This window comes from Myotis brandtii, unplaced genomic scaffold (genome assembly GCF_000412655.1).
Source record: "Myotis brandtii unplaced genomic scaffold, ASM41265v1 scaffold482, whole genome shotgun sequence".
NCBI classification, from domain to species: Eukaryota; Metazoa; Chordata; class Mammalia; order Chiroptera; family Vespertilionidae; genus Myotis; species Myotis brandtii.
Window position 1 is genome coordinate 1,047,740 of NW_005368420.1, and position 12,753 is coordinate 1,060,492.

At 47.3% G+C, this 12,753-nt stretch overlaps 1 protein-coding gene across 1 annotated transcript in view; it reads right to left on the reverse strand.

The window, feature by feature from the left end:
* The window catches only part of CCDC63 (coiled-coil domain containing 63), a 28,262-nt gene that overhangs the window by 13,335 nt on the left and 2,174 nt on the right, over nt 1-12,753 (reverse strand). Inside the window, exons 3-7 of the mRNA XM_005876262.2 lie at nt 10,102-10,291; nt 8,071-8,190; nt 4,988-5,169; nt 4,012-4,190; nt 3,098-3,318 (exon numbers count right to left, since the gene is read on the reverse strand). Of these exons, the coding sequence (XP_005876324.1) occupies nt 3,098-3,318; nt 4,012-4,190; nt 4,988-5,169; nt 8,071-8,190; nt 10,102-10,291 (892 nt within the window). The remainder of the gene's footprint in view (nt 1-3,097; nt 3,319-4,011; nt 4,191-4,987; nt 5,170-8,070; nt 8,191-10,101; nt 10,292-12,753) is intronic.

Consider the following 12,753-nt stretch of genomic DNA (forward strand, 5'->3'; position numbering starts at 1 on the left):
GAACAAAACAAAAAAAAAAAAAAAAAAAAGGAAAGCTGCATACATCCTGTTGGGGAACTAGCCCTACCCATCGCTCTAACCACAACCCTCCAGGTAGGGGTGAAGGCAGATGTTAGAATCCTATTTGTTTTTAACTTTTTTTTTTTTTTTTTTAACCTGAGCCCTAGTTTGAGCAGAGATGCCACAAGAAAGCCAAAAGGTTAAGTCTCAGGCACCTCCTCCAATCACCCATCCACCTCCACCCCTTTCATCGGGGACCGCTCCATTTTATCTGTTTCTCTACTGGTGTTTCCTCAGAACCTGAGTTTAAACAAAAATGTTCTGTAGATTTTTTATAAAGGCTTGGAAACTACTGCTCTAGTGCAAGTAGTCACTCTACAGATGAGGAGACTGAGGCCCAGAGAGGGTGAGAATCTGGCCATCTTCATCAGACACATTCATCCTAATGCCAGAGGCAGTCTGTGTGGCAAATGGAGGACAGGAGAGCACCTCAAGGTGAATGGGAAGGTCAAGGTCAATTACTGTTTGGGAACCATTACTAAATGTGCCTCCCATTGTGTGCGGGGCCTTCCTGGGCATCAGGAATGCAGAGGGAATACACTGTGAGCTGGACATTCTCCATCTCTCCCAGAATCTACCCTCCTGCCTTCTGGCTTGGGTTGGGCCTAGCCAATGAGAGACACCAGCTGGAGATTACAGGGCAGAAGGAGAGTGAGGTTGGGGGTACTTCCCCACTCCTTGGCAGGTTACTACTTTGGCCACATCCCTCCAGGAAGGGCACACAGACAGCTTTCTCCACACACCTTGCTCCTGATTCCAGAAACTGCTCCCTCCCCTCACCAGTTCTGGACCCCTCTCCTCTTGCTGGTCCTGCACTCTCCCTTCTTAATTTTCTTTGTAAATAGTCCCTTTTAAAAAACTCACCTCAATTTACCCATTTGGGGCATGCCATCTGTTTCCTGGGACAACCCTAACTGATACAACCGCCTCCATTTCCGCCATTTCTGCATGCCACCTGTACTATTATTATCTATCAACCTACTATTACCTCTGAATAGTCTGTAATTTAACCAAACTTTATTTTAATATGTTGATCATTATTTGTTTACTATTATTACTGATCACACTAATAATATCCAAGTCACAAGTTTGCTCTGCAAGCTACATTTTTCCTAATCCTCATTAAAATCAATTCATTGCACCCTGACCAGTTTGGCTCAGTGGATAGAGCATCGCCCTGCGGACTGAAAGGTCCCAGGTTCGATTCCGGCCAAGGGCATGTACCTTGCTTGCAGGCACATCCCCAGTAGGAGGTGTGCAAGAGGCAGCTGATCGATGTTTCTCTCTCATCGATGTTTCTAACTCTCTATCCCTCTCTCTTCCTCTCTGTAAAAAATCAATAAAATATATATTTTTTAATAAAATAAAATAAAATCAATTCATCGCTGGTAAATTACAAGTTCCACCTATACATTCTAGCTATGATCTACTTACACAAGCCCCACACTCAGGAAACAGTGACATTACAAAAGGAAGTGGCTCCTCCAGTCGTATAAACAGAACACTGAGACCTCCGGGGGAAGAATAAGTTCCCTGAGGAGATGACATTTGCGCAGGGCAGGGACTAATGTGCAGTATTTCATCAGAAGAAGGGCAAGGGGAGGGGAGGAGGAGGCAGCACACGGAAAGCCTCTGGGGAGGGAAATGCATGGCACAGCTGGGGCTGGCAGCTGCAGAGGGAGCCTTGGGGGTCGTGATGGGGGCGGAGCCTGCAGGGCAGGTTGAAGCTACATTTTGAAGAGCCTGGAGTGTCACCCTGAGTTTAGACTCTGCCCTTTGTAGACATCCCAAAGGCTGTTTATGGGACGTGAGGGCGATCTGGCTGCCACATCTGTCACCCCATTGATCGCCAGGGTTGATTCGGCTGATCTGGCTGGCTAGGCGGGTGTCCCCCTCCTCCCTCACCGATCCATGTTCGTCCCTCCCGAAGCTGCGCGCTCGGACGACCTTCCCCCCCAAGGAGAGGACCGGTCTTCGGTCAAGGGTATACGAGTAGCTGCGCTCCCCTGCTAGAACCTCCAAACAAGCTCCCAAAGGCTGTTTATGTATGCTCCGGGGAATAAGTAGCCCGGGGAGCCAATTAAGTTTGGGAAATGACAGGTTCAACGAAGGCAACCAGGTTTCTTCACCAAAGGACTTGGCAGGGCATTTACTTATGCTCATGGACATCAAGTCTCTCCAAGATGAATTGACCATCTCCTCTCAATTCTGTGAAGCTGTTGATTAATAGAGGGCAGCAAGCTTTTGAGGCAAAGAGCCAGATAGATTTCTCAGGATTTATAGGCCACGTATGGTCTGTCTTATATATTATTCTTATTTTTTATACCCCTTTAAATATATAAAAACCATTCTTAGCTCATGGGCTATGCAAAAATAGACCACAGGCCATATTTGGCCATGGCTATAGTTTACTGAACCCTGGATTATAAAACATGACATGGATAATAGATGTCACTTGGAGTGAGGGGACATGACCACATTAAATGTGTGTATCAATTGAAAGGCAAATACCAATTCCAGAAAGGTTGAAAATGCAGGCAGGACATTGGGGGAAATGTAGTGTTTCCTGAATTGATTTGCCCTTGAGGCCCTTTTTGTTGCAGAGCATCTGAAAGAGTGTTCCAAAGAGCCCCCAGTGGGTAAGGCTGCTGTGGGGGCGGGCTGGTCTCAGGCCTGGGAAAGAAGAGTGGCCCTGCCCAGCCGGCATGGCTCAGTGACTGAGTGACTGAGTGTCAACTTACGAACCAGGAGGTCACGGTTCAATTCCTGGTCAGGGCACATACCCGGATTGCGGGCTTGATCCCCAGCGTGAGGCATGCAGGAGGCACCTGATCAATGAGTCCCTCTCATTATTGATGTTTCTCTCTCTTCTCTCTCTCTCTCTCTCTCTCTCTCCCTCTCTCCCTCTCTCTCTCTCTCCCTCTCCCTCTCCCTCTCCCTCTCTCTTTCTCTCCCTCTCTCCCTCTCTCCGTCTCTCCCCCTCCCTTCATCTCTGAAATCAATTAAAAACATTTTTTTTGTAAAGAATGGCTCTGACCTGGATTTTCTCAGTCTTCTTCTCCATCGTCTCCATGTCATTGTTGAGCTCTGTGACATACGTGAACCGGGCAAAGTTCTTTTCCTCCTTGGCCAGAAATTCCTCAATGAGCTCATTCACGTTCCCATTCTCAGTCAGCTTCAGCAGCCGGAGGTGGGCCACTTCGTAGCTCTCAAAACTCTCACCCTTGCTCTTCCTCCTGGCCTTCTTTGGCTTGAGAGCTAGAAAGGAAAAGCCAGCGATAGGAGTGTGAAAAGGAAGGCGCTCAGTGCAGAGCCCAGCAGAGATGTGTTCTGTGTTTATAATTATTGTGCCTTGGGGAGGACGCGAGGCTTTCCCAGGAGATGGGAAAACTTCACTCCTTAGTTGCTTCACAAATATCTTAACTGCACACCTACTATGTGCCAGACACTGAGTGGGGCTCTGTGAGTACAAAACCTTTGCCCCATGGAGCTTTGGTGGGGGAATCAGACAAAAAGAAGAGAGCCAAGTAAAAAGAAAAAGAAATCCAATAACTACCATCGTGGCCTGAGAATGGAGGTGCTGTGACGGGGAGCTGGATGGTCAGGGAAGTCCTCTCAAAGGATGAGACATTTGAGCAGGATGAAATTCAAGGAGGCCCTGGGGACAGAGGCCTGAGACAGGCTCAGAACTTGGCGGATTCATGAAATCAGAACCAAGAAAGTTCTCTAAACCTTGCTCTCTCCAGCCTGGATACCTGCAATAGCTCCTACTCTCCTGAACTCAGTCTTATCTTTCTGATGTGGTCCCCATGTGGCAATTAGAAGGATCTTTCCAGGCACCTCTGGTCACATGAGCCCTTGACATGCTGTGGCTCTCCATGGCTGCTGGGTCGGAGCTAAAGCTTCTCAGCCTGGTTTACCATCTGGTCCCTCTGCCTCAGGAGAGTGTACCTTCCTTTTTGGCCTGCTCTTCGAACTCCATCCGATCATTCAGCTTGATGAGCAGGAAGGATTTGAGCTTGGTCTCGTGGTCATAGACACGCTCCAGCTCTCGGATCTCTAGGTTGTACTGAGAGATGTCCTTCTGCTGGCGATCCTTCATGGCAGCCATTCGAGCCGTGGCTTCCAGTCTGGGTGAAGGGGGCACAGAGCCTGAGTGTCCAGAGGATCCCCCCTCCCTGCCAGCCCAGAGGGACTTTCCGCCAATGCCCACCACTTCTCTCCATCAGGGAGTGGAGGAGCAGCCCTCTTTACCTGAATGACAGGAGCTACCAAGTCTAGACCACCCCCAGGAAATCCTTCTTCTTTCATCACCACCAGAACACACATCACCATCATCACCTCCACCATCAGCATTATCACCATCATCATCATCACCACTTGTCAATTACTATGTCCCAGCCACTCCTTAATACATATATATTATTTAATCCTCACTACCACACAAAGAGGTCCTACGACAATATAGCAGTGTTAGAGCCAGGATTCGAACCCAGAACTCACTGACTCCAAAACATGTGCTCTTCACTGCTAAACTATATGACTTTTGGCCCTGTGAGGGTAAAGCCGGGAGACTAAGAGAGACCCCTAGGACTAGAGGCAGGGGCACCTGAAGGAGATAATATGGCATAGAGCTTTGAATCTCAGATCTGCCATCTATCTGGATCTCGGGTATTTTGGCATCTCTAAGCCTCCACTTCCTGGTCTATAAAATGGGGGTATAACTCCTATGGCATTTGTGAGGGCTGAAATATTCCCCAAAGCACCTAGCATCAGGCTTGGCACACAGTCAGCGCTTAGAGTTATGATGATGATTTAAGGTTCCTCAACACATAAGCACAGGAGGCAGCGGGCCCAGAGTAGGACATTAGATGATCAGCAGGGATCTAAGAGACCTTCCCCCCCAAGGGTCTCTCCCTCCGCCCACCTCTGCTCATAGGCCTGAGCGGACTGCTCAATGGCCTCATTCATGATTTTCTTCTGCATTAACAGGCGCCCATGGAGCTGCTGGTAGGCGTGGTCATAAGCTGCCTTCTCAAAGCGTAGGTCCTCAATCTCCTTGCGGAGCTTAGTGTTGGTGGTCAGCATCTTGTTAAAGTTCGTGGTGACCTGTGGGGAGGGGTGTGCTTCAAAACAGGGCTCGTACCTAGGGCATGAGATAAGCTTCCAAAAAGCAGCCGAAGGGTTGGGAGGTCTTCCCCCAGCCTCCCACCCCAGGCCCAAAGGACAGTGGCTTGGAGCACTGGGTGAGAGGCTTATGTTGGCCACCAACTGGCTCAGTGGCCTTTGACAAGTTATTTTTCTTGGATTTCAAATTTCTCACCTATGTTTATACCTAACTTCTGGTTTTCAGTAATTACAGGGGCAAGGGGAACAAGCTGAATGATACCATGAGGAGCAATCAGCCAAATCCAGCAAGTAGAACTTTCTACAGGACAATTGACCTGGTCTCTTCAATAAGTTGATGACAGGAAAGAAGTTGGGATGGGGCTGTTTTCACGCAGAGCTTCTCACACTCAGCACTCTTGACATTTTGGGCTGGATGATGCACTGTGGTAAGGGCTGTCCTGTGCTTTGTAGAGTGTTAAAGAAGCAAGACACTACTGAATTGACTCGGGAAGAAATAGAAAATCTGAATAGACCTCTAACAAAAAGCCAACCTCTACAGACAAGTCATCATTAGATCACGTATGCGTTTATTAATTCATTCAATCAATAGATGTCTGCTGAGCACCGACTGTGAGCTTCACACTGTGACAGGCATGACTGATTCTTAACCACCTTTATCCTCACTGGGGTTGTTAATAAATAGTGCAGCTCTAGCCGGTGTGGCTCAGTGGGACTGCTGGGATGAAGGGTCCCAGTTGTTTCGATTCCAGTCAAGGGCACATGCCCGGGTTGTGGACTTGATTCCCAGTAGGGAGCGTGCAGGAGGCAGCCAATCAATGATTCTCTCTCATCATTGATGTTTCTATCTCTCCCTCTCCCTTCCTTTCTAAAATCAATATAAATAAAAAATATATATATTTTTTTAAATAGTGCAGCCTATGTCCAAGCCCGGGAGGTTCTGAGGTAACTGTGGAAGGGGTCCAGAAACCTGCATTTTGACATGCATCTTAGGCATTCTGAGCATGGCAGCAAATCACTGTGCAGGGATATTAAAGAGATACTGCCCTGCCCTCAGGCAGCTTCCAGGCTAAGGGGGCAGGGTCGGGGGGGTTAGGGGGGGAGGCAGACAGAGACCAGGTCAAATTTGGTTCAGCCATTCCTGGGTAAAGCTTGGTGGTCAGAGTTTTGGCAAAGCTAAGATCATTGTGTAGTGAGTTAGTGACAAGCTTCCCTCCAAATCAATTCACTTTCCTTCTCTTCTGGCTAGTGTCCGGGGAGCTGCAACTTCACAAGCCAGACTGGAATGTATTGTTTGTACCTGCCCAGCATTCCTTATTCCTTTATGCTTTTCTTTTTTAAAAATATATTTTATTGATTTTTTACAGAGAGAAAGGGAGAGGGATAGAGAGTTAGAAACATCAATGAGAGAGAAACATTGATTCAGCTGCCTCCTGCACACTCCCCACCGGGGATGTGCCCACAACCAAGGTACATGCCCTTGACCGGAATCGAACCTGGGACTCTTCAGTCCACAGGTTGATGCTCTATCCACTGAGCCAAACTGGTTAGGGCTCTTTATGCTTTTCTAGGGGATCTTCTCCCTCAATCTCAGACCACATCATTGGATAGGGCTGCCTTCCCCGATTTGATGGGAGAAGGGGGAGGAGGGAGGAATGCAGTCCAAGGGTAGCCACGTGACTCCAGACCACAGTGATTGATTCAGGGATGGGCACGGGACCCAGGCTGGCCCCATGGGAACCCTGGGACTTGTGTCTGAACCCTAGGGAAGAGAGAGTCCCTTTCTGCTGGTGTCTGTTCACGTTGGAGGCCGCCCAAGAATGACGTCCACCCAGAGAAAAAATAGACAGCTAATGTGTCCTAAAGACATGTTTGGAGCACCTAGATCAGTGGTTCTCAACCTTCCGGATGCCGCGACCCTTTAATACAGTTCCTCATGTTGTGGTGACCCAACCATAAAATTATTTTCATCGCTACTTCATAACTGTAATTTTGCTACTGTTATGAATCATAATGTAAATATCTGATATGCAGGATGTATTTTCATTGTTACAAATTGAACATAATTAAAGCATAGTGATTAATCACAAAAACAATATGTAATTATATATGTGTTTTCTGATGGTCTTAGGCGAGCCCTGTGAAAGGGTCGTTCTACCCCCAAAGGGGTCGAGAACCACAGGTTGAGAACCGCTGACCTAGATCCACCTGTGCCTGAAGGTACCACTTCTTCTCTAAAAATCTTCACTTCTATGACCAATACATTAGCTATTTTTGCTTATTCCAGTTTGCAACAAAATCCTGCTTAATGCCAAAATCACAGTAGACTGAAGGCGATCAGGAAACGCCACTTTCTTTTTATCAAGGTATGCCAATCTATGCCTACTATGTCTCAGCGACATCAATGACAACCAAAAGGCACGCGCTCTAATGGAGGCACGAGCAGATTGGCATGGGGGAGGAAAGTCTAACTAATTCTGCCTGGTGAAGGGTAATATTTGAGCTACTTCTTGAAAACAAGTAGGAGTTTATGAAGCAGGGAACTAAGAGTAGGCATCCCAGAAAGGGGGGAAGGAAAGGGGATGAGTAGAGGGTATGCAGGCATCCGCATGTGCCAAGGTGCAGAGAGCAAGAAGGAGAAAGGCACCTTGGGTAACAATGGGCCAACAAGAGAGGATGGAACAGAGAGGGTGGGACAGAGTGAGTGGAGGGTAAATTCTAACAGGCTGCCTGATCTAGGCGTACACCATTAGTTAACCACCTCCTGAGTCTGTCTACTAAATGAGTATATATATTCTGCTAATGGCTCCACAGACATCATTCTTTACCCTGAGCAAAGGGAGGCAGAGATGTTTGCAAAGCTGCGGAGAACCCCTTACGTACAAGATTCAAACGTGTCTCTAGCATGTGGATCTGTTTTTGCAGTTTCCGGGGGTGATTGGACTCCTGTGTTTTTGTGAAGATCTGTTTTTGGTTTATAATTTTTTTTTCCATCTGAGTAATCTGAAAAGATAATAAAAAAAAGAAAGAAAACCCAGTTGAATCCGACAGTTCAACTAACTTGAGTGTGCTAAAACAAAAATTGCAGTGTTATTTCTTTTGCTATAAATAGAATTTTAATTGCTCAGATACATGCTCAATTCAACTTAATCCTAGCCAGTGTGGGTTAAAATGAAGCAATTTAGAGGTTTTTTATTTTGTTTCTTTAAATCCTGACCCGAGGATAGTTTTCCATTGACTTTTAGAGAGAGTGGAAGTGAGAGGGAAAAACAGAGAGAAATATCAATGTGAGAGAAAAACATTGATTGGTTGCCTCCTGCATGAGCTCCGACCAGGGTCCAGGATGGGGAGGAGCCTGCAACTGAGGTAAGTGACCTTGACCTGAATCGAACCTGGGACCCTTCAGTATGCAGGTTGACACTCTATCCACTGAGCCAAACCGGCCAGGGCAATTTAGAGTTTTTGCTGTAAATTTCACTCACCTGTGGGCATAAATTCCACCTTACCCTAACCCATGGTTCCCAACAGAAAGTTTCCAGCGGGTCTTTCCCCCACAAAGGGCCTTCTGTAACCTGGTGGAGTGTTTGGGGGCTCTTGCAGTGATGGAACTCTAGTGGCACTTAATGGGTGGGTCAGGAGATGTCACACATCCTGCAACATCTGAGACCACACCAGACATCCAAGAACTGTGCCCCATCCTTGGTGACTGTCCAGTGCCCCTCTGGGAGGTATGCAGCTGTAAAATCCTCTATAATTTTCTGTACCTACAATCAAGCTGTCTCCTACATATAAACACAATTTGGGTTTTTTTTGTTTTTTGTTTTTTAAATATATTTTATTGATTTTTCACAGAGAGGAAGGGAGAGGGATAGAGAGTTAGAAACATCGATGAGAGAGAAACATCAATCAGCTGCTTCCTGCACAACCCCTACTGGGGATGTGCCTGCAACCAAGGTACATGCCCCTGGCTGGAATCGAACCCGGGACCCTTCAGTCCGCAGGCGGACACTTTATCCACTGAGCCAAACCAGTTAGGGCTAAACACAGTTTTTATTAAAAAAAAAAATAATTGAGTCCTAGCCGGTTTGGCTCAGTGGATAGAGCGTCGGCCTGAGGACTGAAAGGTCCCAGGTTCGATTCCAGTCAAGAGCATGTCTTGGTTGTGGGCACATCCCCAGTGGGAGGTGTGCAGGAAGCAGCTGATTGATGTTTCGCTCTCATCAATGTTTCTAACTCTCTATCCCTCTCCCTTCCTCTCTGTAAAAAATCAATAAAATATATTTTGAAAAAATAATTGATAAGTAAATATCCTTTTGATCCACATTCCTCTTGAGTATTATATGTTACTTGCAGCCAAACGCATCCTTAACTGTCACACCATGGATGTTACCCACCACTTTATATAACCCCTGATCGATCTCCCAGCTCTGTTAGTCCATTTCTCCACTGTGTTCTCCAGTGCCTCCTCACTGTACTTCGAGTAAATTTTCAAATTCTTACTGCATCAGTCAGATGATGTTTGGTTATGCTCCAGTAATAAACACCCCCCAACTCAGTGATTTAAAACAAGAAAGGTTTCTTCCTCATTCATGCTTCATATCTATCAGTGATTGGTGTTTGCAACCGATACTAGTCAGATTATGGATTTTACCTGGACTTTACCTCTAGCCAATCCCTAGAGGTAAAGTAAGAATTTGGAAATTTATTTAAAGTACAGTGGGGAAGCACTGGAGATCATGGTGGAGAAATGGGTCAACAGAGCTGGAATCAATAGTGGTGGAGAGAGTGACCAGTCACATTTAGGAAAGTGAAGATGGGAGGGGTGTTATATCTGCCCTAAGGCATCATGGGTACTTCTCATACCCATTCCCCTTGCTCTGTGTTCTGTTTGGCCCTTTAAAAGTAAGACCATACCTTCTCATCCAGTTCAGCCAAGAGCATTTTCATCGATTTAATCAAGGAGTCATAGTCGTCTTTGGTTTCCAGCAGGAAACGCAGCTCCATATAGTTTTTCTCATTCAGATCCAAGTTCTTGGAGGACTTGATGAGATTCAAATGCAGGGTGATCTCATCCTGCTCCTCTTGCAGGGTCTTGATTTCCTTTCTGTTAGGAAAGCAGTGCACGATTAACCCTGAACCCGAGTTCACCTTGATCAGACTCTCCAGAGTCCTTCGCTGTGAAAGGAGACTCGGAGAGGTACAGCCCACTGAAGCGGTGGGAGGGACCTGCCCAAGTCTTCGGTCCAGGTCTGGAACTCAGATCGCCTGCGACCCAGTTCACTGCACTGCCCACTGCTGTGCCTTCCTCCAAGGGGCATTTTTTTCCTAGGGAACAATTTGGAGCTGTGCCTGTCAAAACCCATTACCCAGACATGGTGGGGGCCCCCACGTTGTCTTTTGCCCCCAGCTCACTGGCATATTTCCAGATTTGACAACCAATTATCTATACTAATAAAAGGGTAATATGCTAATTAGACCAGGAGACCTTCAGGGAGACCATCCGATGTCCTTCCCGACAAAGCCATGGTGGCGGGGCCGAGGCAGAGGCTGTTAGGGGCGATCAGGCTAGGAGGGGAGGGTTGGGGGTGATCAGACTGGTGGGAGGCAGTTGGGGGGGAGCAGGCCGGCAGGGGAGCAGTTGGGGGCAAGCAGGCTGGCAGTTGGGGACAGTTGGGGATGATTAGGCTGGTGGTGGTGGGGCAGTTGGGGGCGAGCGGGCTGGCAGGCAGAGTGGTTAGGGCGATCAGGCCGGCAGGCAGGTGAGCAGTTAGGAGCCAGCGGTCACAGATTGTGAGAGAGTTGTCCAACTGCCAGCAGTCAGACATCCCCCAAGGGGTCCCAGATTGGAGAGGGTGCAGGCCGGGCTGAAGGACACCCCCCATGCATGAATTTCGTGCACCAGGCCACTAGTCTCTAATAACGAGAGACAAACCCATCAGACAATTTTTCAATTTTGAATCAACATAGTAACCCTAACGTCCCCTAGTTTCTCTACTTGGGGTGCTAATTTGTTAAATTGGCTGACCTGAGTCTCCTCCTTTCTCTCCCTCTGTCTACTCTGGAGAAGAGAGAGGGTGGGGGATATGGGCGAATGGGGGTTTCAGAAAGAGAAAAGGCTCAGGAGACTACACAACAACTGAACAACAGAAAACGGCACAGAGGCCAAGTTTCTGGTGAACACTGGGCACCCCACACCCGCTGCCCAGTGCGGTTTGCAGGCCAGCTGCCCCACCATCCTCGGGAAGCTTGGAGAAATGCAGAGGCTCAGGTCCCAGCCCAGGACCTACTGAATCAGAATCTGCTCTGTAACAAGATCCTCAAGTGACTCGTATGCCCACTGAAGTGCTGGCAGTGCCACACTAGAACAGCGTCTGCAAAGCTTTTTCTATAAAGGGCCAAAGAATAAATATTTTAGGTTTTTCCAGCCAGACGGTCTCTGTTGCAACTACTCAACAAAGTAACCATAGGCAATGCATGAACAAATAAATGTAGCTGTGGCTGTTTTATTTACAAAAACAGGCAGCCAGCCAGACCGTCCTTTGCCGACACTGTCCTGAAACAGCACCATGCAATAGAACATTTTGCAGTGATGGCAATGGTCTCTGGCTGCACCGTCAGATAGCATCCACCAGGCATGTGTGGCTTTGAGCGCTTGCAATGTGCCTAGTGCAACTGAAGAAGTGAATTTTCAATTGTGTTTAATTAATTGCAATTTTTAAAAATATACTTTTATTGACTTCAGAGAGGAAGGGAGAGGTGGAGAGAGAGAGAAACATCAATGTTGAGAGAGAATAATTGATTGGCTGCCTCCTGCACGCCTCCTACTGGGGATCAAGCCCACAACCTGGGCATGTGCCCTGACTGGTAATCAAACCATGACCTCCTGGTTCATAGGTCAATGCTCAACCACTGAGCCACACAGGCCGGGCAATTGCAAATGTACATAGTCACATGTGGCTAGGGACTGCTAGCGTGCACACCCAGTTCTAGAGCATCTAGTCTTCCAAACCTGGCAGGTGGGACTTTCTCCCCCATTTAAGCCCAGGCACAGATGTGCAGGCTGGGGACTGCATGGCCCAAAGGAGCACCGTCTGCTTGAAAAAATATCGATTTGTTGATTTATTACACTTTTCTGGGAGACACTTTATCTTGTTCTAACAAACCTCTACATGGTGACAATGTTTCCAACAGATGGCAGTACATCTCTTGAGAAAGGGTGCCTTTTTCCAACTTACAAGCAGATCCCATGTGGACTAGCAGTGGCTGCAAGTCAAATCCATGGGAAATCTAAAGAGCCCCTTCTCCCTCTCTTCCGAACCCCATGCATCGTCTAACAGCAAGATTTTCTTTCTAATAATGGACAGCGTCTGCCTGTACAAACATTAGGGATGGAGCTGAGAAATTACATTCCCTTGGAGGGAATCTAAAAATACCTATTTAAAGTTTGCTTATTTAACCTCAGGAAACACCTTCCTACTGCCCAAAGAAACTATACATACCATAACCCTAGGGCAACCCGATTTCAAACATTCTATGAGAGAGAGAGAGAGAGAGAGAGAGAGAGAG